The 25,280-nt window shown below is 39.2% G+C and overlaps 1 protein-coding gene across 1 annotated transcript; it reads right to left on the minus strand.

Annotated features, from left to right (window-relative positions):
• Nucleotides 1-3,169: 3,169 nt before the first annotated feature.
• LOC147616588 (uncharacterized) lies at nucleotides 3,170-25,280 on the minus strand. The gene is made up of 3 exons (XM_086777175.1): nucleotides 25,009-25,280; nucleotides 24,615-24,929; nucleotides 3,170-3,233 (listed from the first exon to the last, which is right to left on the minus strand). The coding sequence occupies exons 1-3, from the start codon at nucleotides 25,278-25,280 to the stop codon at nucleotides 3,170-3,172; spliced, it is 651 nt and encodes a 216-aa protein (XP_086633301.1).

The raw sequence follows: 25,280 nt of genomic DNA on the forward strand, positions 1-25,280 counted from the left end.
AGCCCATTAGGCCCTCCAAAATACTATTAATCAATCAAACTTTAAAGCCCATTATAAGACTGCTAAAATATTATTATTAATTACACTTTTATTGTTTGAAAGAAAAGTGGGCTGCCCCCAATGGCCCATGGTCATACTAAACAATAGCATTATGCTGGGACTACACATCCGTCAAAATATAGAAGAGACTTTCATGACCAAGCATTTTTATTTGAACATGAGATTATATATACATATATATATATGTATGGACACACACACACATACATACATATACATATGTATATGTACATGTGTGTGTGTGTGTGTGTATATATATACATATATATATATATATATATATATATATATATATATATATATATATATATATATGTATATATACACATATAAATACATACATATATATACATATATGTATGTATATATGTATGTATATATATACATACATGTATGTATATATATACATATATACATATATGTATATACATATATATATGTATATACATATATGTATATATGTATATATATACATACATGTATGTATATATATACATACATATATACATACATATATGTATATATATGTATATATACGTATGTATACATACGTATATATACATATATGTATACATACGTATATATACATATATATACATATATGTATGTATATATGTATGTATATATATACATACATACATATGTATGTATATATATATATGTATATATATACATACATATGTATGTATGTATATATATACATACATATGTATATATATACATACATATGTATGTATGTATACATATATATACATACATATATGTATATATATGTATGTATGTATATGTGTATATATACACATATACATATATATATATATATATATATATAATGTCTGTATATATATGTCTATGTATATATGTATGTATGTTATATATATACATATATGTGTATGTTATATATATACATATATGTGTATGTGTGTGTAAGGAGAAATTGAGAGCTTATCCTTGGCTTTCAAATGCATTTTTGTGTGAGGAGACTTCAACAACTCTCCTGAATACGATGATAATAGTAACCACAAATCGCATATGCGTGTTTGTCACAGTGGCATGGTACACTTCAATATATGGGAGCATTTGATTCTGGAAACACTTGATGCCTACCATGCAAGGGTATACTTTCCATCACAATGCTATTACTAATTATTGGGGTCGTCTAGTCAATATAATACTTATGAATGCATGTGAATGCAAATCAATGTCTAGACGAGCCCAATAGTTAATAATAGCATTGTGATGGAAAGTATCATACTTATCAACATTTTGCATGTGAATCCAAATCAATATGATACTTTCACATGCAAAATGTCAATAGACTACTCAACATGTCTTTTTTTAGATCATTACCCATTATGGATGATGTTGCATCTTGGCATATCAATAATTGATGTTCCACTTCCACAAAAGAGGTTACTGCTCAGATCAACAATAGCTCTCTAAAACATCAAGTTTTTGTTGATTTGGTGGCTCATGCAATGCAACCCTCGAAGATGCATATGTTTGTCGACATTGACATGTCTTGGCGTAGATTCGCCACTCGCATGCAAGCTATTATTTTTTATTATGGTAAATTGTTCTTTGGAGAAGAAATAGGTAGAGTGAAGGATGAAAAATTCATCGCTCAACAACTCACTGAATGTAGTCATCAAAGAAGTCTTGATGATTAAGAGCAAGAGGCATTGATGCAAGCAAGAATTTGTCTTAAGAGAAACGATGAAAGAAAACTGCAAAAGTGGTAGATCTTGTCAAGACAAAAACATCTAAAAGACACAGGTTGCTCGTCTAAAGGATTTTTCAAGGGTTTGCATGCTTCGAGGACTTTACAATGTATTCATACAATTAAGAATCAAGATGGTTGTTAGATTGATAATAGGCAACAATGCAAGGGAAGTTTATGGCTACTTCATTAGCTTTTTGTAGCCCCCAATAAACGTACTTAGCAAATTATTGATGCATGGCACCTACTTCACAATGTAAATAGAATTATGTCCCAACAACAAGCATCTGATTTGGAGGTTGAATTCACCATGGAAGAACTACATCATACACTACATAATATGGGCAAATGGAAATCCCCACGCTGGGATGACTTGATAGTAGAATTTTTTGGCATTCTGGAATATGCTAAAATTTGAGCTGCTTTTTATGGTTAATTGTTGTTGGCATTTGGGGGTACTCCCTTCTTCCTGGAAAGAGAGATTGGTTCGCTTATTTTTTTTTTTAACATCTTTGTGAAAACCTATCAGATTGGAGACCAATAACTCTTATGCATGTGGTTTACAAACTGGTTGCAAAAAATGCTGGTTAACCATTTGAACAACATCTTACATGAGGTTATACACCCTGCACAATATGGCTTTGTGCCCTAAGGATAAATAATGGATAACATTGCCAATGCTTACATTGTTGAAGAATATGTGAAATATGATGTACTCATAATGCAAAAGACATAGAAAAAGCATTTGATACAGTGCAGAAAGCTTCAAACTTCTCTCGAGGCAACGTCTTCGTGAACAGATCTGCAACATTGTCTTGTGTAGAGCAGGAAGATAATGAGATCTCCCTTGCATGAATCCTCTCCATGACATAGTGATAATGAATCTCTATGTGCTTAGTACATGCATGAAACATTGGGTTTCGTGCCACGGCTATAGCACTCTAACTGTTAATGAGTATGGTGGTGGGTGTCTGCTGACACTCACGAAGATCAATCACATCAATCTCCTCAGCCATACACAACCTATTGTGGCTGTAAAGGCTATCGTGTACTTAGCCTCACAAGTAGATGTGGCAATAGTGGGCTGCTTTTTGCTTAGCCATTTTTCTTTCCAAGGAATAAATACTCAAGATGATGTTAAAATAATTATGGATGCGATATGTATGGTCTTGTGGCTTGAAAATTAATTTTGCTAAGTCTAAGCTTCTACCGCTTATGATTGGCACTCTATTCTTTGGTCGGGGTAGATAATCTCACCAGAACAGATGGTCAGACATCTTGGGTACCCTCTAGGCTAGAATGACTCTCTGAAGCGAGAACGATAATGGGTGTTGGACAAGCTAAATTTCAAACTCCAATGTTGGAAATTATCTACCTAGTCGTTGCATGTTAGATTGAGAATAGTGCAATCCATTTTAATGGCTTATATTCAATTTCACTTGCCTCTTGCTCCCTGGCATTCAACAAATTTAGATAGTTTCATGTTTTCAACATTAGCACATTTGTGGTGTACTAAGGTGGACAGAAAACCGATTAGGCTACTCAAAAAGCATTTGGTCTGTACTCCAAGAATGCATGGTGGTCTCCATATGCTAAATTTGCACTTTCATGTTATTGCCAAGAAAGATTCTCTTCTTCTGAGTTTCTTGGAGCGAAAACAACCCCGGACTTTACTGTTATCGAGTCTTATTTTTACAACAATGAAAACTCCAACCTTTAGGCATTGGATGATTACTCATGCTGAAGGTATATTTGGATACGTAGAGGGGCACATTCTTGGATGCCCGTCTTCCATGAAATTGATTCAAGACTGGCAGACTCTGATGGCTCAAATGAAATGGTCTATCGGCTACCTAATGAAGGAAACTCCTTTCGCAGAGAGAGCATTCATTGGAATCATTCATTTCAACCGCCTGTTGCTCTTTCACAGTCGAGAAAGGCTTATTTCCTTTCTACCAAAGTAGTCAGATATGTTGAGGATATGGTGAATGATAGGCTTTCTTTTCCACAAGCTATGACACTTTCTTTTCCACAAGGTATGACACTTTACAATTTAGGTCTACATCACACACCGATATGGTGAACCATAGCTTCTATACATCATGATTTTCAGCTTGTACCTTCTCTAGAATTGAGTCATAGCTTGAAATATTGGATTTTGGTGGGTCAAAATGCATGTTATCATGTGGTGCCCTTTCACAATATGACTGCAGCCAGTTGTGATATTTGTGGGTATTTGGCAATTTTTTTTGGCTATTTGGTAGAATTTTCTCGACTTTACCAAAATTTAATACTTTCATTACATGGTCTAGATTTTGGGCCCTATGGTCCATTTATACTGGCCTTTACCTTCCCAAGGCTATATCATGTTCCTACCCTCAGCACTATCTCCCCACGAGGTCTTAAAGACCCTTGTCATAGATGGTGTTGATCAAAATTGCGACGCCTTTTTTCAAATCGGATAAAGTAAACTAGGGTAAGTAAACTAGGGCAAGTAAACTAGGGGTAAAAAATATAAAATATAATGGCTTGAAACCACATGGTTTCATTGCTTGATGGTATAATGTAGTGGTAAGATGTTTTTAATGTTGATCCAAGGTCCACAGTTCAAATCCACTTTTGCACATATCTTGCTCCAAATTTTTCTAAGTCCCAAACCCAAATTCACCCTCATCCCATGAGAAGTAAACTAGGAAGTGCTGAGTAAACTACGAAGTAAACTAGGAATTGCTGAGTAAACTAGGAAGTAAACTATGCCCGCTTAGTAAACTAGGAAGTAAACTATGCCTGCTTAGTAAACTAAGAAGTAAACTATGAAGATGAATTTTCTCAGTTTTTTAATAGTTTACTTTACTCGCCGTAGTTTACTTGGCCTTGTTTACTTCCCTAGTTCAATTCCCTAGTTTAGTTGCCCTAGTTTACTTTATCTGCAGTCAAAAAAGGCGTCTTGATTTTTTATCAATGATATCCATTGATGCCATTTGACAAGGGTCTTTAAGACCTCGTGTGGGAGATAGTGTTGAGGTGTTCCTGCTACGCTGATTGTCTCGTCTTCATGTTGGCCTTCATCTACTTCTTCTGAAACCGCTTCCTTCCCTCTTGCAGTCCATTTTGAGTTTCTTGGTTTTAGCCTTGTGATTACCCTACTTTTTTTTAACTTCTGTGTTTGCAGGACAATATATATATATATATATATATATATACCGACTCACAACACATACTCATGTCGTGCAGCCTGATGGCATCGAACCTGGGTCCTCGCAATAATGGGACCCAACTATTCTACCAACTCATCTACGCGCCCATGGGCACTTTTTTTAAACTTCTATTCAGTTTTTTCTTCTCATGTTCTCACCATGGAGAACCATGATCAAGTCTTTCATGAGAAAGTTTACACACAAGGGTATCACTTTGACTCTGCTAAAGATTCTAAAAGACTAAAGGAATCATCTCCTACTCTATAAAATCTCACTACAAACGATTATGCCAAAAATAAGGAAGTTTTCGAAGAGTACTATCACCTTATTTTTCCATTAGCAAAAATGATGTTGCACAATGGTTTAAAAATGTATTGAGTCGATGCTTTGTTGATGGTGTGTATTATGCAGCACGTGGCTTTTTTTAAGTGGTCAATAAAATGAATGTGCCGATAAAATGTATGTCATAAAATGTACAAGGGTTAAATAGCCCAAGAACTTGGAGATTGGAACTGTATGTACAGAATGAGACCAGATATAGTATGTTTATAGGAACATAATCAACATACTTTGGGTTTCTCGACTATGATATATATTATATAGGTTTGAGTATTTTTTCATAGTTTGTGTACTAGTCACAGGCAAGTTTGAATAATTTCTCTGGAGTTTGTGTACTGGTCAGACATGTATTATAGCCAATAGTGGCCTATAATGGTCCAGATGGCCGTATGATCATTATTGTGTAGTGCACGTTGAATGGCCAAGCTTACAAATTTGCACTAGTTTATGATCCCTTGATTTTAGCCCCCAAAGAGCTATGCTTTGGCATAAACTTTCACAAATGCATATCTATATGAGGACTTTAATAATTCGCCAACCACTACGTGATTACAACACTCATGGTGACTCACATATGTTTGTAGCTGGTATTATGGACAAATGTAATGCATCATTTGAATGAAAATGGCTATCTAGAAAGAAAATTGTCTAGACAAACAAGGTTACACATTTCATCATAATGCCTTTATTGAATACCATGCCAAATTGGATTGTTGGCACATCACACTGATCCAGTAACATGCCATACGTGGGATGATTATTCTCTTGGACTCTTGGATCATGGTACTTAATAGATGAGTATGTATTTAGATGTTCCATTGATGATGATGCACAACTATCAAAAAATAGGCTTTGCATGGTAAATAACAGTTTCAAAATATGGTGCTTGACATTGTCGATGCACTTTAAGCAAAAATGTTTGAGGACATAGATGTTGCTTCATGTAATTTTTTAATTTGCATGCAAGGAGTAATTATTGACTATGGAAAATGGTATTTAGGGGAAGAAAGACAAAGAATTACTTAGTAGAAAACCAATTACAAGCTCTTGAAGAGCTCAACCATACTCATTGTATCCCCTCAAGAAAAATTGGCAGAAAAAATTGACTATGGAAAATGTTGCTAGGGGAAGAAAGACAAAGAATTACTTGTTGGCAGAAAAACCTCTTGAAGAGCTCAGCCATACTCATGTTTTATCCCCTCAAGAGAGGAATTAAAAATGCAATATGCCAGGCATAAAATGGACATAAATGATCAAAGAAAACTATAAAAATGGCAAGTTTAATCATGATAGAAACCTTTTTTGGACAAGGGCTATTTTTCAAAAGCCTTCTTCAAAATTTTGTATATAATAAGGAAAAATCAATGCATTTCAAGACTTCAGATGCCAAATGGTGAATGGACACTAAATCTTATGTAGTTGGAGAAAGAATATTTCAACATTCTTTTGCAAATCATTTATGCACAAGAAGCACAAGATCTTGAAGGTCCTTTTTCAAAATTATAACTCAGTGGGTTGAGGGAAATCGCTAGGTAAGAATGGTCTAATCATGGAATTCTTTCTTTAGTTCTAGAAAATAATAGAAAAGCCACTCTTTCTTATGATCAATAAATCATGGCAACATGGTATTATGTCATCCTCTTGGCAAAAAACTAGTGCCAAAAAAAAAAATGTGTCCAAATATCTATGATTAGTTCCCTATTACATTAATGCATGTGATCTATAAATTAATCACTAAAATAATTGTTGTTGCTAGGATCAAAATGATCTTGAAAAGGACGTGCTAGCTTTGTCCCTAGTAGATGGCAAATCACAAATAATATATGTAATACAAATGTGGGAATAGAATATGCCAAATACATAGAGTAAGATGTCTTATTACTGTAAATAGATGTAGTGAAGAATTTTGATACAATTCAGTGAGATTACATTGCTGTAGTAATGCGCCAAAATGCGAGTTTACAGAAAAAATGTGTAATGTCACTTATGGGCTAAATCAAGATATCACAGCCTGGTCTATGCTAGGAAAAGGTTTGTCCTCTTGGGGAAATCAGTTAGGTAGGGTTTCCCTTTGAGTGCTTTGTTATATATAATTGCAACTCATCCTTTGTTACTTTATATGGATAAAGGAAAACTCACTAATAATGGACAACTATATGGGCTGAAAATGCCACCACATGTTCATGTTTTGGTAGCTCATGCATATGTTGATAACTTGTTCTTCTTCCCTAGAAATAGATAGCATAATCTCAATATACTTATTTTAGCACTTGAGCTTTTTGGTAAAGCTACAGAGGGCTATTCATAAACTTCAAGAAATCAAAATTTTTATCCTTGAAGGAAGCAGATTGGACAACATATTATGGCGGAGATAGATTCTTCAATCCACTGACATTGTTCAGCACTTGGGATATCCATTAAGATGGAATGTGTCGCACAGACATGCCACTAAGAATGGGTCATTCAAAAACTACAAGCAAAATTGTATTACTGGTCATTATCTACTTGGCCTCTTCATGTGCGGTTTCAAATCATGCAATCCATTCTTATGGAATACATTTAGTTTTTCTTACCACTTTGATATGGTCTAAAACACAAATTGATGGTTTTATATCATAGATAAAGAATCATAAAAAAGCGTTGAGAGATCTAAGATATGAGAGAGTATGTTCACCCAAAATATAGAGTAGACTAAACGTTCTTAATATTCATTATCATATATTGGCAAGAAAAGCAACGTTGCTACATACTTTTCTTACAGAGGAAAAACCTTGGCCACTCATGGTAGCAGTAATAAATGTACATTTTAAACACGCTCATTTGAAAATGGTAGCAATAAATGTACATTTTGAACATGTTCATTTGAAAATGGTAGTAATAAATGTACATTTAAACATGCTCAGTTGGAAAATGGCAGTTATAACATTGGGATATATTATTTGGATTTATGCATGGCAAGATTTTTGGCATACACAAGCAGATTGATTACCGACTAGAAAAAAGTGCTCCAATATTTGCATTGGTTTGGAAGGCCTCCACATATAGGGAATTCATTGAGGCATAAAAATATATATTGGAGTAGATATTTTTCTGCCCCGTTAGTGATTTCAACACCTCGACCATCTTATTTCTTATCTATGAAAGGAATATATATTGTCCAAGATGTCATATCGTCTAAGGGGCATGTTTTATCTTTCCCATGAGGCCCAAAGAAGATGGGGTTTGGGTATGCATTATAGATTTTCACAGCAACAAATTAGAACCCAATTGTAGCCCTTTGAGAATATGTTACCTGACCCTCAACATAGTAGACTGAAAGATTGGAGATAGGAGACACTTATTTGAGTAAAATTTGCTTTCTCACAAATCACGGCAGCAAGAGTCTACAGATTGATCATTCAATGGCCTTGGTTCTTGGAGCATACAAACATGTTATGGCATATGAATAAGTTGGCAAAATGGTGGAAATAAACTTTGCAAAAAGTATGGAAAAGTAAACTACGATTAAAACATCAAGTATTCTTCTTGAGATGTATCGAGGAGTACTCCCTATCAGTATAACTTTCTTTGGCAAAAAGAAAGATTACTACTACACAATGCCCAAGGTTCTCATGCTCTAATGAGACCATTCAACACTTGCTATAGTGTTGTAGTGACACCCAAGATAAATAAAATTCTAAGGTACCAAATTTCTTTGGCACCTCATGCTTAAAGATAAATAAAAATTTAAGGTACAAAATTGGCTCTTTTTTTAATAAAAAGATTGGTATTAAATATTTTTAAAATGACTACAAGATTGCAAAGTTGAAGTCATAATGAAGAGAACAAATAAGCAAGTGAGGTGATATGTGCATATATATTTATTCAAACTTCTACGCTTTTTTGTAGGAGATCATTATTTTATGAGGTACACAATATTAGAAGTACAAGAGAGATAGAGAAAATGAAACTTATTATATGTTAAAGTTTAGTCTCGTTGCATGTGTTGTATATTGTTACATACCGATGAAAATGGACTTCAAGAAAGTTAGGAGGTATGAGGAAGAGAATGAATAAGCAAGACAAGCGAAGCATGTAGGAATCTCCAAACCAAGCTATTAGGCTTTTATGTTTTTGTAGGAGAGCATTGTTTAGAAATAAATAAATGTGTGGTGCACAACATAAGACTATTTTTGTTTTCTCTTGTAGGGTGCATTATTTTATATAAAATGTATGTGGAGTGCAAAATCTCAAAAACTGGAGAAAGACATTAAAAAATAATCACTTATCAAGGTAAATTGGCTTCTAGTGTGTGTACTAGCAACATGGCCAAATGGTCATGAATCTTATTATGATAAAAGAAAAAATGCCTTCTAGTGTGCACTTTGTGACTCATAGGGACATGCTTGAATGATCATGAATCTTGAATTAATAATGGCTTCCAATTTGTGAAATCAAAATCTAACTACTACCAATTTTTCCTTAAAGTGGTTCTATCATTAACTTGGTGTGGCCACATATCACCAGCATCCATTTTTTAATTCCTCTTATACATACGCTAGCTCTACAAATTCCTTTTGAAAGGAAAAAAAACATAAAGTAAAATAAGTTATATAAGTTCAAATGAATTTGATTAGAATGAATTAGTTATATAAGTTCAAATGAATTTGATTGGGATTAGATAAATATGAACATAAGAAATTATCCTTTTTCAAAGTGATGCATTAAAGACATTCATGGAAATATATCTATAAGTGGTTATGATGTGAGGTTTTTCAAGATAACACACTCAAGCCAAATCGCATAGTAATGAAGATGCAAATTGATACACACTTATGTGCTCTATTGAAAGGAACTTTAATGGTAAATGTGGAACAATTGAGACAAGAGTTTGTATGCTAATAGAAGCTAGGGTGTGAAAGACAATAAAGTAGATAATTATTTTATAGATGGGTTGGAGTGTCATCCTCCTCCAAATAGACTTTTAGACACATTTGCATTAGGAGACCCTCCATGATCATGTGGCAGGTGCCACTCGGGTCAATATAACCATTTTTATTCAATTAGCCAATACTCAAAGCCACAAATGGTCTTGGGTCTTGCCATAGATTTTGAGACCATTATAATTGAAATGTGTGCATGTTGAGACCTGTTGAGACCCAACACCCTAAGGAAAAGTTATCATAGAGTGAATTACACTAACCACATGTATGGAATATTGTGGTGATAATAGTCCACACAAGCATGTAGCCTATTTGGATTGTCAGTCATAAGAGCATAATGGAGTAGGCACACACTGAGAATGAAGGGAGCTCAAATAGAGCAATGTGGTACCGCCGCACGATAGGCTGAGGCTATAGAACAAGAAGCACAATACACTATCCAAGAAGACTAATAGACGGGATTCCATGGCAGCTAGAAAGATAAATTTTGGAACCACTGAGGAATCAGGAAGAAGGTCACCAAGAGCCACTAAACATGAGGCAGGAAGGTCAGGAAGGAGAAGAACTGGCAGTTGTGGATAGGATGTCCCTTAATTACCCTAAATTCAAGGGCAATAATGAGGAGGATCTAGACGCCCAGATCTTTGCCTTCGAAACCATGTTCCTAGCACTAGAGCTCTGTTTGTTTCAAAAGACAGAATACTTTACGACAATGTTGGGTGGCAAAGCCACCAGCAATAGTAGTTAGTACACCCAATATGGTATGGAGCACTTCCAGACATTTGTGAAGAACTGAAGAAGGCTTTCCTAAAAAAATTAAATACAAGACCATAACATAGGTGCTAGAAAAAATGCAGAGGATGACACAAAAAAAGAGGCCAACAAAAGACTACGCAGCTGAATTCAAAGCAATGTTGATGCACCTGGACTAGCCAAACTATCTCGCTCCAATCATGCTAAGGCAGTGGTTTGTGAGAGGATTGAGGGAAAAGCTTAGTGGTTATTCTAATCACATGAATAATACTAAACTTTATTCTTTCAAATTTATTGAGAATTATTAGTAATAGCAGACAGCGGAGCTATGGAAAAAAATTTAAAAAATAAACACTTAAATCATTTTTATTCATAATATGAAAAGAGGACTTCCTACCATATTCTAGGATTAATCATCCTAGATTAATTGAATGATTCTCATTATAATCATGAAAAATTTTGATTTTTATGTTTATGCATAAATGGTAATTAGCAAAAGAGAAATTTCTAGTAATTCATTTTTTATGTTAAAAGAGGAATTCTTATGACATTTGGAATTCCATCATTGAGATGGGAAAAGAGAAATTCCTAGCATATTAGAATTATTGGATAATTCATTTAAATTCAAAGATTAATTTTAGATAAATTTATTTATCTATAAGAAATATTTAAATATTAAAAGAGAAATTTCTATGACATTTGAAATTCCATCATTGAGATGGGAAAAGAGAAATTCCTAGCATATTGGAATTATTGGATAATTCATTTAAATTCAAAGATGAATTTTAGATAAATTTATTTTATCTATAAGAAATATTCAAATATTAAAAGAGGAATTCCTATGACATTTGGAATTCCATCATTGAGATGGAAAAAGAGAAATTCCTAGCATATTGGAATTATTGGATAATTCATTCAAATTCAAAGATGAATTTTAGATAAATTTATTTTATCTATGAGAAATATTTAAATGTTAAAAGAGGAATTCCTATGACATTTGGAATTCCATCATTTAGATGGCAAAAGAGAAATTCCTACATATGGAATTTATGGGTATTTTATTTTAGATGAAATTACTTTATAAAAGAGGAATACCCATGACATTGAAATGCAAATAATCAAATGCAAAAAGAGGAATCCCCATGGTATTTGAGATCCAAGAAATTAAATGGGAAGAAGAGAAAATTTTAGTATAATTCAATTTATGATTATTTACCAAAAGTGAAAATATGGGTAGAATTGATTTCTACAAATCCCATGAATTCTTTTATTCAAAAGAGGAATATTGAATATAATTCAATTGAGGAATTGAGAAGGAATATGGAAATAGTCGTCAAGAAGAAGAACCTTTGATTAGGCCAAACAATTGGTAGAAATTTAGAAAAAGTCCCACCATCGGTATCAAACTAGAAAAAGCTATTAAATGGGAATAGCATGTGAATGGATGTGATAAGATGTGTATGGGATGCGATAGGATGTGAATGAATGTGATAAGATGAAAATAGGATGTGATAAGATGTGATGTAATAAAATGGATGTGGATGTGAATAATGAGATGAGAGGATATGTGAAAGGGTGAGATGGGAAGTACATGGATGTGGAAGTGGACGTGTATGTGGAAGAATGGATGTGGATGTACATGTGGAAGAATGGATGTGGATGTGTATGTGGAAGAATGGATGTGGATGTATGGATGTGGATGTGTATGTGGATGTATGGATGTGGATGTGTATGTGTATGTGGAAGAATGAATGTGGATGTGTATGTGGAAGAATGGATGTGGATGTGTATGTGGATGTATGGATGTGGATGTATGAATGTGGATGTGTATGTGGAAGAATGGATGTGGATGTATGTTTGTGGATGTATGGATGTGGATGTGCATGTGGAAGAATGGATGTGGATGTATGGATGTGGATGTGTATGTGGAAGAATGGATGTGGATGTGTATGTGGAAGAATGAAGGTGGATGTGTGTGTGGAAGAATGGATGTGGATGTGTATGTGGATGTATGGATGTGGATGTGTATGTGGAAGAATGAATGTGGATGTGTGTGTGGAAGAATGGATGTGGATGTGTACGTGAAAGAATGGATGTGGATGTGCATGTGAGACGATGTGATGTCGATGTGAGTAAATGGATGAGATGTAATGTGATGTGAATCGGGATGTAAATGGATGAGATGTGATGTCGTGTGAATTGGGATGTGAATGAATGATATGTGATGTGAATGAATGAGATGTGATGTCATGTGAATTGGGATGTGAATGAATGATATGTGATGTGAATGGATGAAATGTGATGTCATGTGAATCAAGATGTGAATGAATGATAGGGGATGTGAATGGATGAGATGTGATGTCATGTGAATGAATGAGATGTGATGTGAAATGGATGTAATGAGATGTGATGTGAATCGGGATAGATGTGAATGGATGATATGTGATGTGAATGAATGTGATGTGATGGGATGTGAATATGGGTAGATCCGAGTGGATGAGATCTGATCTCATCCGAGTGGATGAGATCTGATGAGGATAAATGAGGAAAGATGCGATGAGATGGGAAATGATGTGATTAAATGAGAATGGGAATACATATGAAATGGATGTGGATTAAGTAATGTGGATTGATGTGGAACAGACCCCCTAGCCGGATATTCATTAATGCCAGTCACACCACTTACACACCCAATATGAAATTGCCTTCTTCACAGATTCAGCTATCTTTAAAACAATCATTTATGGAAACCATAGTGTCACTGATCATAATCCTCCAAAATATCCGGTTGAATCCTAATTTCCAATCATTTCTTCATCGGAGTACCTATGGCATCATTGGCAACCAGAACGCTCACCACATGTCCACTCAGGGGCCTTTTCGATAGTTCCTAGCTCATAGTACCCGGCAATATATTCTCTTATAAAAATCAAGATGGAATCTCCATTGAAGATCAGCAAGATCAACCAACAGATCTATATGAAAGAGCCATGGACTCATCCGTTTGAGGACTAGCAAGGACAATAAACGAGATCCATGCCCGAGTTCAAAAAACATCTCTAACACCTTGTTCCATTTTTCTTCCTCGACGCACGCGTGGGTATCTTTGGCGGTGACCCAGAGTCCGGAGCACCGTATGGTCAGCACCCTCTAGGATCCTTTCGCAGGTCACCTAGCTCTTCACTCATAGGCCGCTTCCTTGGTCCCTCATCCACCGTACCGGAAGCTCACCATTTAAATCGAACCGAGGTTGGTTAAGACCTCGCCCGACCTTTCTACGCAAGATGTCTTCCGTTGACTCTCCGTCTCAGTTGTTGCAACTTTATCAGTTAGGTCTCCACACGACCTTAATCACAAGACGGTCAAAATGCTTCCCCAGCATTCTTGACATAAAACAGTCATTTAAAAATAGGTCATAAATATAGTTTCTATAACGAACTCTCGTCTTTCCACTTCATACCCGGGACAAAACCTAACCAAATTCTTAATTGAATTCCATCACTACAGTGGTTGGGAGAGGTTGGCTAATCCATGGGACTGAATGGGGTTAGGCTGGACTAATGGATCCATAAAATGAGACTCAATTTTGTTATAGTACGATAGATGAAGTAAATCTCGGATAGTAATTGTTCTATGGAAAAAGAATCAACGGCTGTGCCTCTCGATGGGGAAAAAAGTGTTGGTTTCTATGATCCAAGTGCAAGTTTCTTCCTTAATCTGACCAAGTGACTCGCAGGCTCGGTCGGATCAGTTTGGTCAGTAATGACCTTGACTACGTTAGAGTACAAATATCCTGGAGAAATCGCTCGTGCTTTCCAGGCGAGGGAAGTTTTTCCGGGTTCTATTTTTTGAAAAACTGAGGGATTAGTCTCTTGCCCAGATATCCGTGTGGTGGGCGAGGCCCCGAGTGAGGGACCCTGTACCGTGCAAGGAGTGCTACTTCCACTGCTAGCTCCCCCGAATCTGTTGCACGGAGGGGGTAGGGATCTTTCACTGTGATTGCTGCTCTACATGTGGTGCAACATCACCACTTCTTACATCTGCATCTTCTGTTCCCTTCATTGCTCATACATACCAGCTACTCATCTTGTCAAAAATAACATCTCTGCTTACTTGCATCTCACAAGTGGTAGGGTTATAACATGTATAACCTTTTTGCTCCATGGCATAACCAATAAAGATGCATTTCTCTACCTTTGGATCCAACTTTGTTCTCACTTCATTAGAAACACGCACATATGCAATACACCCAAACACTTTCAAGTGAGACACATCCGATCTTATGCTTGTAAACTTCTGTTCAGGCATCATACCATGAACAGTTGCAGTGGGTGTCCTCTTCATAATGTACACAATAGTTGCTAGTGTTTTTACCAAAAAATAATGTGGCATATTCTTTTTCAGCCACCATCAAGGCATATGCCACTTCTACAATATGCCTATTTTTTCTTTCTACAACACCATTCTGTTTTGCGGAGTGTACCTGCATGTAAATTGTTTCTTCATTCCCTGCTTTCTTAAGAAATCGTTGAACTCATTGGAGAAATATTCTCCCCCACCATCTAATCTCATGCATTTTATTTGCATGCCTTTTTTCTTCTCAACCAAGGCTTTAAATCTTTGAAAGTGAGCAAACACCTCACTTTTCTCCTTCATGAAGTAAACCCACACTTTCCTATTGTGGTCATCAATGAATATAACACAGTACCTATAACCTACAATTGTTGCAGTCTTGGTCGGTCTCATACATCTGAATGTATGACATCTAATGGCCTTGCACTGACATGCTTTTCATGTGGGAAAGCATGTTTGGCTTGCTTACCAAGCTGGCATGCTTCACATACTTTGTGCATACCATCAACCTTAAACTTTGGCAAACCAACAATATTTTGGGCCTGTATAGACTTCAGTCTCACTGTACATTCACATGACCAATGCGCTTGTGACATATGTCAATATCTGCAATGACACATATTCCATGCACAAACATGGTTGCCTTTACTCAGGCATGTTCACATCCAAAGTAAACATCCTGCCATTTCTATTACCCTTTGTAACCAAGCGACACTGATTTTTGAAGTCTTTCACAAAACATCCTTGAGGATTAAACCTCACTTGCAAACCATGCTCAACCATTTGTCAAACAGGAACCAGGTTCTTTGTAATATTTGAAACATGAAGTACATTTGCCAAGTACTTCATTTTGCCATCCTGCATAGACAATGACACTTTACCAACATGCACAATTGGATGCGCAGTATCATCACCTATTTCTACATAACCTAGTTTTTCCATTTTTTGCATGTCTCTAAACCACTCAACATGACTAGTCATGGGGTTAGAGGCACCAGAATCCACATACCATGTATCTTGAGATCTTAACACATGTCCTGTTATAGAACTGAGCATGTGCTGCATCATTAGGACTTGTTTGGGGTCTTCTTGGGCCCTTTAATTTGCCCCAAGCCTAATGACAGTCATTAAGGAGTGGTGCAATGGGAGAAGGCCATGTGGAGAAAAATGTTGGGTTTCCCTGCCCCTAATATGTAGGGGTCAAACTTGAATCATACGTTTTTTTTAAAAGAAATTGGGCTGAAAAATGCAAAATCTTTCAATAAAATCAAATTTCCCACCTTTTTTTAATAAAGATAGCTCAAACTGGCATAAATGACCCCACCTCAAAAAGTGGGCTAGGGCCAAAAACGCCCCCCCATCATTATCCCTCATTTAAAGCTACTTTTCCCTCTCCCCACTCCCTCTTCCTCTCTCTAAAACTAGCAATTCGGTTTTGAGTCTCTCTCTAACTAAAAGAGTCTTTTTTGGCCTCCTCCCTCCCCATTCTGCCTTCCCCTTGCCTCCTAAAGTTAGATCTATCTTTCTGTGCCTTCTTGGCTATGGAAAGCTTGGAAAACAGTCCACTTTTTTCCCCATCAAGTCCATCCTCTCTTGCTTGCACACATTCTTCACTCTCCTCTTGCTAGCTTATACACATTCTTGACTCCTCTTGCCAGCTTATATGCTCTGCTAGCATTAGGTTGCAGAGATCTTCTTGGCTATGGAAAGCTTGGAAAACAGTCCACTTTTTTCCCCATCAAGTCCATCCTCTCTTGCTTGCACACATTCTTCACTCTCCTCTTGCTAGCTTATACACATTCTTGACTCCTCTTGCCAGCTTATATGCTCTGCTAGCATTAGGTTGCAGAGATCTTCTCACACACCTACAACTTCATAGCATTTAGCTTAATCGGTTAGCCAAGCACAATGAGTCGCCGACCTCGTTCAAGGGTGGAGTCCTTTAGCAGCAGCAACGAACAAGACGACACTGGCTTGTGGGTTACAAGCACCTTTGCAAAAGGAATGTGGGTGACGATGCGTCCAAGCACAAGGGGAGCCCACAAAGTCTCTCGCAGATACATAGGGTTAAAGTCACACCATTGGAAGGGCCGCATAGTGGATCTCAAGCAGAGGGCTGACGGAAGCAAGCAGGTGATGATCCAACACGTCTACAAGGCATCGCAACTCCGTGTTGACAATGCCAATCACAAACGCTTTCCTGCAAATTGTAAGTTTTATTTGTGCTTCTTGTTTTATGGGCTGCACTGAGACATGCTAATATCATTTCATGTTACGGAAGCTTGATTTTTTCAAGTGTGTTCTTGTAATGTTCTGTGCAGACATCTTTCCGTCGACATTTGTGGAATGGGAGCCTTTAGAGGCCCTTTCTGGAACCTTTGAGGCGCACCACTTTGAAATCGGCAAGCTACTAGATACTGGTTGTTCGGCATCAGAGCTTTTAGAGCGCTCAGTTTTCTTCTTTCATGCAGAGTATATTGTACCCACGTCAAGAGATGGTTCTGGGACTCTACGGAGGCTCCCTACACCAAGTCTCACGGACCATGATTGGCCAAAGCCCGACAATACTTTGGTTGCACTAACCAGACGTCGGATTGAGATTGATATGTGCAATGCAATGAAGTGCACCTATGGGTCACATCGTGCGACTCTCACGTTCTTCATGCCTTTACATTTGTTTGTGTTTTTGTTCAAGGAGGCTGATGTTCACCGGACTCCTACAATGTGGATTGCAAAGGGAGGCATAGTAATGAGTGCCTTTCTGCCACCTTCGTGGGATTTGAAGGTTATTCAACATCAGGGTGACAAGATAAAGTGCATGGTGGTGTCGGAGAAGATGGTCGTTCGGTACCAGCTTGGAAAGCAACAACTCTCTATTATCTTTCCTTACAGACGTTGGAAGCTGACTGGAGGCGAATGGCAAGCACTCGATTCGGACATCAACGATGCAGAATAGCTTGATGTACATGTTAGCACACAAGCTGATGTGTGGGATATCGTAGTAAATGCTGATTGGAATATGGCGAACCTAAGGGAGGTGACTTTTCATTTGTGATTGATAACACACCTCTACGTAAGAGGAAAGAGGCATCTTACTTTTGTAAAAGCATTCCCTTCCCTAGATGTATCCATATCAAGCAAGCTATGTAACAGATTTTGAGAGATTAATTCAAAACAATTTTGGCTACTCGCAATTTGCGTTCAATTTTGTGCACTTTTAAGTTATGTCGCGTGTTTTTATTTTTTTGGAGGTTTACTTTTGTAAAAGCATTCCCTTCCCTAGATGTATCCATATCAAGCAAGCTATGTAACAGATTTTGAGAGATTAATTCAAAACAATTTTGGCTACTCGCAATTTGCGTTCAATTTTGTGCACTTTTAAGTTATGTCGCGTGTTTTTATTTTTTTGGAGGTTTTAAGTGAGTTTTTAAACATAAAAAAAGTTTTAAAGACCTCTTTATAAGTCACTTTTGGCCACTTTGAGTTCATCTCCTCACTCTCGGCATCTTTGCGGTCCCCTCGCCTTCTTCGCTACTCAAGCATGGCCACCCCCGCCCAAGCTCTCCTATCTCAATTGCACAAGCTTGACCTCGGTCACTTGATCGAGAAGCTTGCACCCATCTTTCAGACATCTATTGACATGGAAGGCACCGCCGAACTCCATAATGACGTGTTTGGGGCGTTCACTAGCTACATGGACACATACATGGCTGAATATTGTGTCAACTTTGAAGACGAGGAGGGAACTTGGGTGCCTGTGGATCTTATCAAGCATACCTACAAAGCGGACAAAAATTTCAGGTTCAGGCTTGCAAGATTCCTCAAAGGCCTTAGTAGCACATATCTAAGGGAGGAGGAAGAAGATAACCTGGTAGGTCTTGGAATGGGCAACATCGGCACAAGTTTCTTGAGGTGGGACATGACTCTTGCTCTCCTGATCTTGGAGGGAACAGAGAAAAGCAAGGGAAAGAGGAAGGCCACTCCTCCAAAGAAAGCCACACCTTATCTCTTGATCAAGGAAGCTGACCCAAAGGAGGAGATTGTCACCCCAGTGCAAGAAGCATCTCTTGCACTTGTGACTCTGGCGGAAGAGCCGCAAGCTGAGGCTGTGAAACGGGACATCGAAGGGGACGATGTCATGGATGAAGTTCCAGAGCTCGAAGTGCGAACTCTACACCCCATCATAGTAGAAGGTGTAGAGTTCTTATTTTTGGATGACATCGCCCATGTCCTTGGGCTGCACCAGGATGAAACTCTCTCAGTCATTGCTATGTACGCGGGCATGCGAGACACACAACAGCCGTCCAAAGATGATGACATCCGCATTGACTTCAGTTCCGCAGATGTCACAAAGGTGCTTGCGCTCCCGGAAAATCATGCCTCAATAGAGTCCCTTGTGGCAGAGACTCTTGTACAAATATCCCAGTGCAAGGATTTCTACGAGAGTGTGCCAGAAACTAGCTTTGCCCCTCACAAGCCGCTTGCCATTTCGGATTCCGTCAGCCTCGGGAGCATCAATATTAGTGATGCAGACCTTGCGGATCATGATGATGCCACTGAGGTAGTACACCCAATTTCTTCCCTTCTTAATTTGTGATTTTTTGAAGTCAACTCATTCTTCTATCTACTTTGTAGACCGCAAGAGAAATGGACTGGTTCGCAAGCCGAAAGGGTGGAGCACGAAAGGAGGTGGAGGGGAAAGATGCTGCTCTATGGCACTACATCCCGAGCTTCAATGCCGAGATGCTTCGCGTAATTCACAACGACTTTTCAAATGATGTGCAGAGCCCTAAGCGCCATCCTGTCTGAAGCCCCTATAGCCCAAAATGCCCATTAATGTATTCTTGTAAATAGGGAAGCAGCTATCTATAGCTTTGGTGATAAAAGTGCAGGGTCTTTCCTAGGATTTTGTGGCCTTAGCCTTGGACAAGGCATCACTGATGCCAAAGAGATAGCTGAACGCATTGGTGACAAACCATCAGTAAAGACTCTCACCCACGAGGCTTTCACCAAGCTCATCAAGCGAGTTGGCTAGATCCAATGTACTCATTTGCCTTTTGTGAAAATCAAACAATTAATGACATCAAGATGTTTTTCGAGCTGATTTTAAGTTTTATCTTCTTGATGTGTTTATATGTTGTTGTCGTGTCCTGTCATGATGTTTCAATCAATTTTTGTGAACGCTCGTCTGCCACCGCCCGTCCGACTTTGGCTCGACTCGACGGGCCGATTTCTCCTGCGTATGGCCCCAAAAGGGTAGATCAGCTGTGCGGGGTGCGCCGGGGCCGAGGGGGGGGCCGGTGGTCGCGCCGTGGAACCTGTGTGCCACGGAGCGACTTTTGCCTGTTTGACCTGCGCACCCCGCACAGCTGATCTACCCTTTTGGGGCCATACGCAGGAGAAATCGACCCGTCGAGTCGAGCCAAAGTCGGACGGGCGGTGGGCAGACGAGCGTTCACATGAGGTCGAATGTACATAGCGACAACAATTACATGCAAAAGACTACAATTACCTTGACAAGACGACAATCACTTGCAATAGAAAATAACTTTTTTGAAAATAGACATGGTTTTTCATTAATCAAATTGAGATTACAAAACACGGATTTGTTGCATTACAAAGGCTTCCCCTATCTAGTGAAAGAGAGCTTGCTCTCCACGGATACGCCTAGCTAGATGAAGATCAGATGGCTTCAAAGTGACACGTTTTGCATGCACCATGCACAAAACCGCGTCTTGGAAAAGCGAAACCAAAATATCCTCGGCACCTTGTTGCAGAGCGCCTAGTGCCGCCGCTTGCACACGATTGACATCCCGGCGCGCTGGTCGTGGATAATCTCTTTGACGAGACGCCCAAAAGGTGCCTTCGGAATAATTGGTGTGCAGGTCTTCTGATATTTGCGAATTTCTCTAAGGGCAACTGTCCCTGGTCTCCACCTTTGCTTCTTCTGCGTTGTTGGGGGCGGTGGTGCTTGCGCGTGGGGCGAGTCCAAGCTGGCGTGTCATTTTTAAACTTTTGTCGCTGCTCTTGGAAGTTATCGGAAGGGGGTTCTGTGCGTTTAGGAATGGTTTTCCCCTTCTTAGCCTTTGCAGGTGTTGGAGTTTTCTTTGCCTTTGCAGATGGAGTCTTCTGAGCTGCTCTCTGCTCTGCCTCCTTCCTTACTCGCTCCTCTTCATCTTTCCTTTCTTTTTCCTCACGAAGCCTCCGTGTGTTTGCTGCCCTGGCTTCTCGTTCAAGCTTCTGTCTTTTATTTTCTACTTCCTCAGCTGAGAGTTTTCTCTTTCCTTTACCAAGTGCACGAGCCAAGACTCTGTCTAGCATTGCATTGAGAATCCTATTGCTCGGCAGGTGCTCCCTTTCTACTGTGTCTTCATTTCTCCTCTTTGTATATTCTGCTCGAAGACTTTGTATAGCCGCTTCCAAAATTGTGTCATCTTCGTATCCGGCCATTCGCAGGTCAGCAACAAATCCGTGAGCTTTTCTGTTAAGCCAATCCTCCTCCGCAGCAAAGAATGCTAATCTTCTCTTGTTGCTTGCGGCGGCCTGAGCTTCTTCTACAGCCTTCTTATCTGCCTCCGCCTTTCTAACTGCCTCGTCTTCTTCCGCCTTCTTAGCAGCCTCATCCTCCTGTGCTTTCTTTGCTGCCTCGTCCTCCTGTGTTCTAACGGTCTCTTCGGCTTCTTTTCTTGCTCTCTCAGCTGCCTCCATGTCCTCTGCTTCTTTGTGTAATCTCTTCGCTTCTTGGCGTTCTTGGGCTTCTTGGGCCTCTCGCTCAAGCCTCACACGCTCAGCTTCCAGATCCATTTGGGCTTGTGGGTAAATGTTTGGGATTTCAGTTCTATGTGCCACCGGTAAGGGCCCAAGGTCTTTGAAAATGTCATCCTGCGTATTGGAGGGAGGATCATTTGGGGGCTCCATGTGCGTGAGATATTAGTGCACGAGCGAGAGAGAGAGAGAGAGAGAGCGCGCGAGAGAGTCAAGGGGAGAGGAAGAGAGAGAGCTCACAAGTCAAGACTTTTAAAAATGACTATAAAGCTCACTGATATTTATAGGGGGCCAAAATTACAAAAAAGTCAATTTACAAAATGAACGCGCCAAAAAGTGGCGAACAAGAATTATTGGGTGGGTAACCACAGTCGACCACTGTGCCATTGCCTCGCTCTTTCACGTGCCATTGACGCATTGCACCCTTCTCTTTCGCCTTGCACCTACCACCTTCATGATTTTGCGCCTCAAAGACAAATTTCCGGCTCGCTTTTGGGCCTTTCTCCCAGTAAGTGCACGGTAAAACCAATTGAACATTTCCTGAAACACATTGCTGCGAACCTTGCCACCGCCATGACCCGTGTTCTTAAAATAGGCCGCCTTGGCTTGGTAATGTGATCGTTCCATGCCTTGGTTGCTCCAGAGTGCAAGAGACCCATATTCATCTAGAAAGAAGGAACTGTGCGCATAGAGAATATGCATGTAGTGTGTTATATGAGTTTCCCCCCAAGCATCGATCATTTCTTCTGTGAATCTGTCAATCGAAGTCTTTAATGTAGCTATCTCTGCTTCATCAAGATACGAGCGCTCAAGAAGCCTCATCATCTCATCACAAGCTTCCCACACATGTGCACGCTTCAATCCTAGTGTCGCCTCATTGTCTCGATAGGTTGTTACATCACAAATCTGCTTCCATAATTCAAAATGTGTATGGCTTTGAGCCTCACCATAGTTTGAGAGCAGGTGTCTTGCTTTTGCACCACCCATACATATCTTATTAGGGTTATCTTGGGTACTTGATGGGTTTTTGCGATCCTTAGAGAGGGTGACAGCACCTGCGTGAAGCCCCACGGATGATAAAACAACTTCAAGCTCTTCGATGCCCTGTTCTCGCCGTGACTCTGGCTCCATGTTCCAAGCATAATTGATGTGGAGCATCAACAATTTGTCCAGAATTCTAAGTCTTGCGTGCAAGGTACACACATGTACTCGCGACAGTGGAATTGAAAGAATAGGGTTCCAAGTAGCATCCTCCTCTGCGCGAGATGGTGCCTTGCTTTGATTGCAGCTCATAATTCCATTGAGCCAGACGTGCATACCCTTCCCTTTTTGTAATTGATTTGAGCCCTTTGCACTTGCTTGCTTACGACCTTTCACCTTGGTTGCTTGTTTGGCCTTCCCCACTGCGACACTTGGCATCCTTGGATGATAACAAAAGATGCATGGAAACAAAGTGTTAGCACCGCTTTTAGTTCCCAACATGCATTTGAGGGTCTTGAGATCACCACCAAGGTGCCACTCTATTTCAAAGTGACCAGTGCCAGGCACATGCAAGACTTCACCATTTGATTGCCTGTGTATCACTCCTTGAATACCTGTACGGGTGAAGTACCACCTCAGACTGTCATGGTCCTCGTGCGGAAGGGTCCATGCCGCCTGCCACCATATGTTCTTCTCAGACTGCACTCCAAAGTAATCTTGCTTGCGTCGCTTTGTGTGCAAGTTATTCTCCGCATCACCTGTTTCATCTTCGCCGTCTAAGCTCTTTCGCTTCAATGCCCTGCTCATGAGTGTCAGACTTGCATTAGGAACTCAATGGAGTCTTCTTGGGCCCTTTAATTTGCCATGAGGTTATGGAAACGTTTAACTTTTTGACAAATAGGAGCCCGCCATGTAAGCAAAAACCAATGGTTTGTAAGAGAGGTGTAAGAGTGGTCAAAGGGTGCACTTTTTCCCCCAAAAAAGGGAGGGGGCAATTTTACAATTTTCGGACCTCCATAACTTCTACATACAAGCTCCGATTTGAGCGGAGATTATAGATCCGTGATCTACGCATCAAGAGCTTTCCATAGATATGCTACATGATATGGTTTTATCCGCTAGATTTTAAATTCCATTTTCCCCCCAAAATTCAAATTCGAATAAAGTAGCCGTTTTGAAGCTTCTAATTAGAAAACATTTCTTCTTAAGAGAAAAGGTTTGACTCCCTTAAACTGCCAAATAAAAGGGCCCAAGAAGACTCCATTGAGTTTCTAATGTACGTTCCACCCTTTGGCCCTTTACAACCTGACATTCATCTAATTTGAGGACAAATATAACCTTTCCATCCGTCTCCTCTAATGTCATATCATAAAACTGAATCATAGCTCGTTGAAGCGCCTCCACCTCGACGTAAACATTGTTAAACTTGTTGTAAGCAAAATCTTTTGAATTTGACATTGGCATGCTACCATCCACCCATCTGTAGAGCCGCCTAGCAAGTCGGCAATATTGTTGTTTGCTGACTTCCTTGCCATAACTATACTATATGGTGTTGGAAGTATAGATCGTGTCATTCCTTTGCCTCGTAGACGTGCTGTGATGCAAGTATACAAAGCCCTGTATCCCTTATCACTGATACCTGCTGTGTCGCACACAGTGAGCATGTCAACGGGACTGACAATCTGCTCGAATTCCTTGAGAAAATACTTTTGAATCCTGTCACGCAACGCACCATTTACTGGATTGGTTATCATATTGATTACTTTCTGCTCTGGAATAATGTGCTCAAGGATAGACTCCTCAGTATTGGAACAACCTAATATTGCTTTAGCACATTCCCTAGACATCACATAGTTCAGAGTCAATGACATAACTATATGAAAAAGGAATGTAATGCTAGTTTTGAAGCTGTGATTACCTTGTTTGACGCACACGTCGCTTGCGAGCCCCCCCATCTTTGGAAAGAAGACTCAGAGGCTTGCGCTTTCGCTGCCTTGCATTATATCCCACAGGGAGGTGAGTGAAATGATCGACACGTCGGCGAAGGTTCCGAGTTGAGTTTCGAAGACGGAGATAGTTCTCTATAGCTCGATCCCTCCTTTCCACACCTTTATCAAGCTTCATCTTCTGCTCTGCATCCTCCTTCTCTAGATCCTTGACTCGAGCCAGCATATGTTCCTTTGTGGCCAT

Source organism: Cibotium barometz, chromosome 38, assembly GCF_041138505.1.
Source record: "Cibotium barometz isolate CiBa-2024 chromosome 38, ASM4113850v1, whole genome shotgun sequence".
Taxonomy (NCBI): domain Eukaryota; kingdom Viridiplantae; phylum Streptophyta; class Polypodiopsida; order Cyatheales; family Cibotiaceae; genus Cibotium; species Cibotium barometz.

Bases quoted from the DNA above. Each gene is read 5' to 3' on its own strand.
- LOC147616588 (XM_086777175.1), bottom strand. From the start codon at position 25,280: ATGGCCACAAAGGAACATATGCTGGCTCGAGTCAAGGATCTAGAGAAG. The intron at 24,930-25,008 runs GTAATCACAGCT...TGTGATGTCTAG, and splicing joins CGACGTGTGCGTCAAACAAG to GGAATGTGCTAAAGCAATAT. The intron at 3,234-24,614 runs GTCAGCAAACAA...GTTGAATGCCAG, and splicing joins AGTATAGTTATGGCAAGGAA to GGAGCAAGAGGCAAGTGAAA.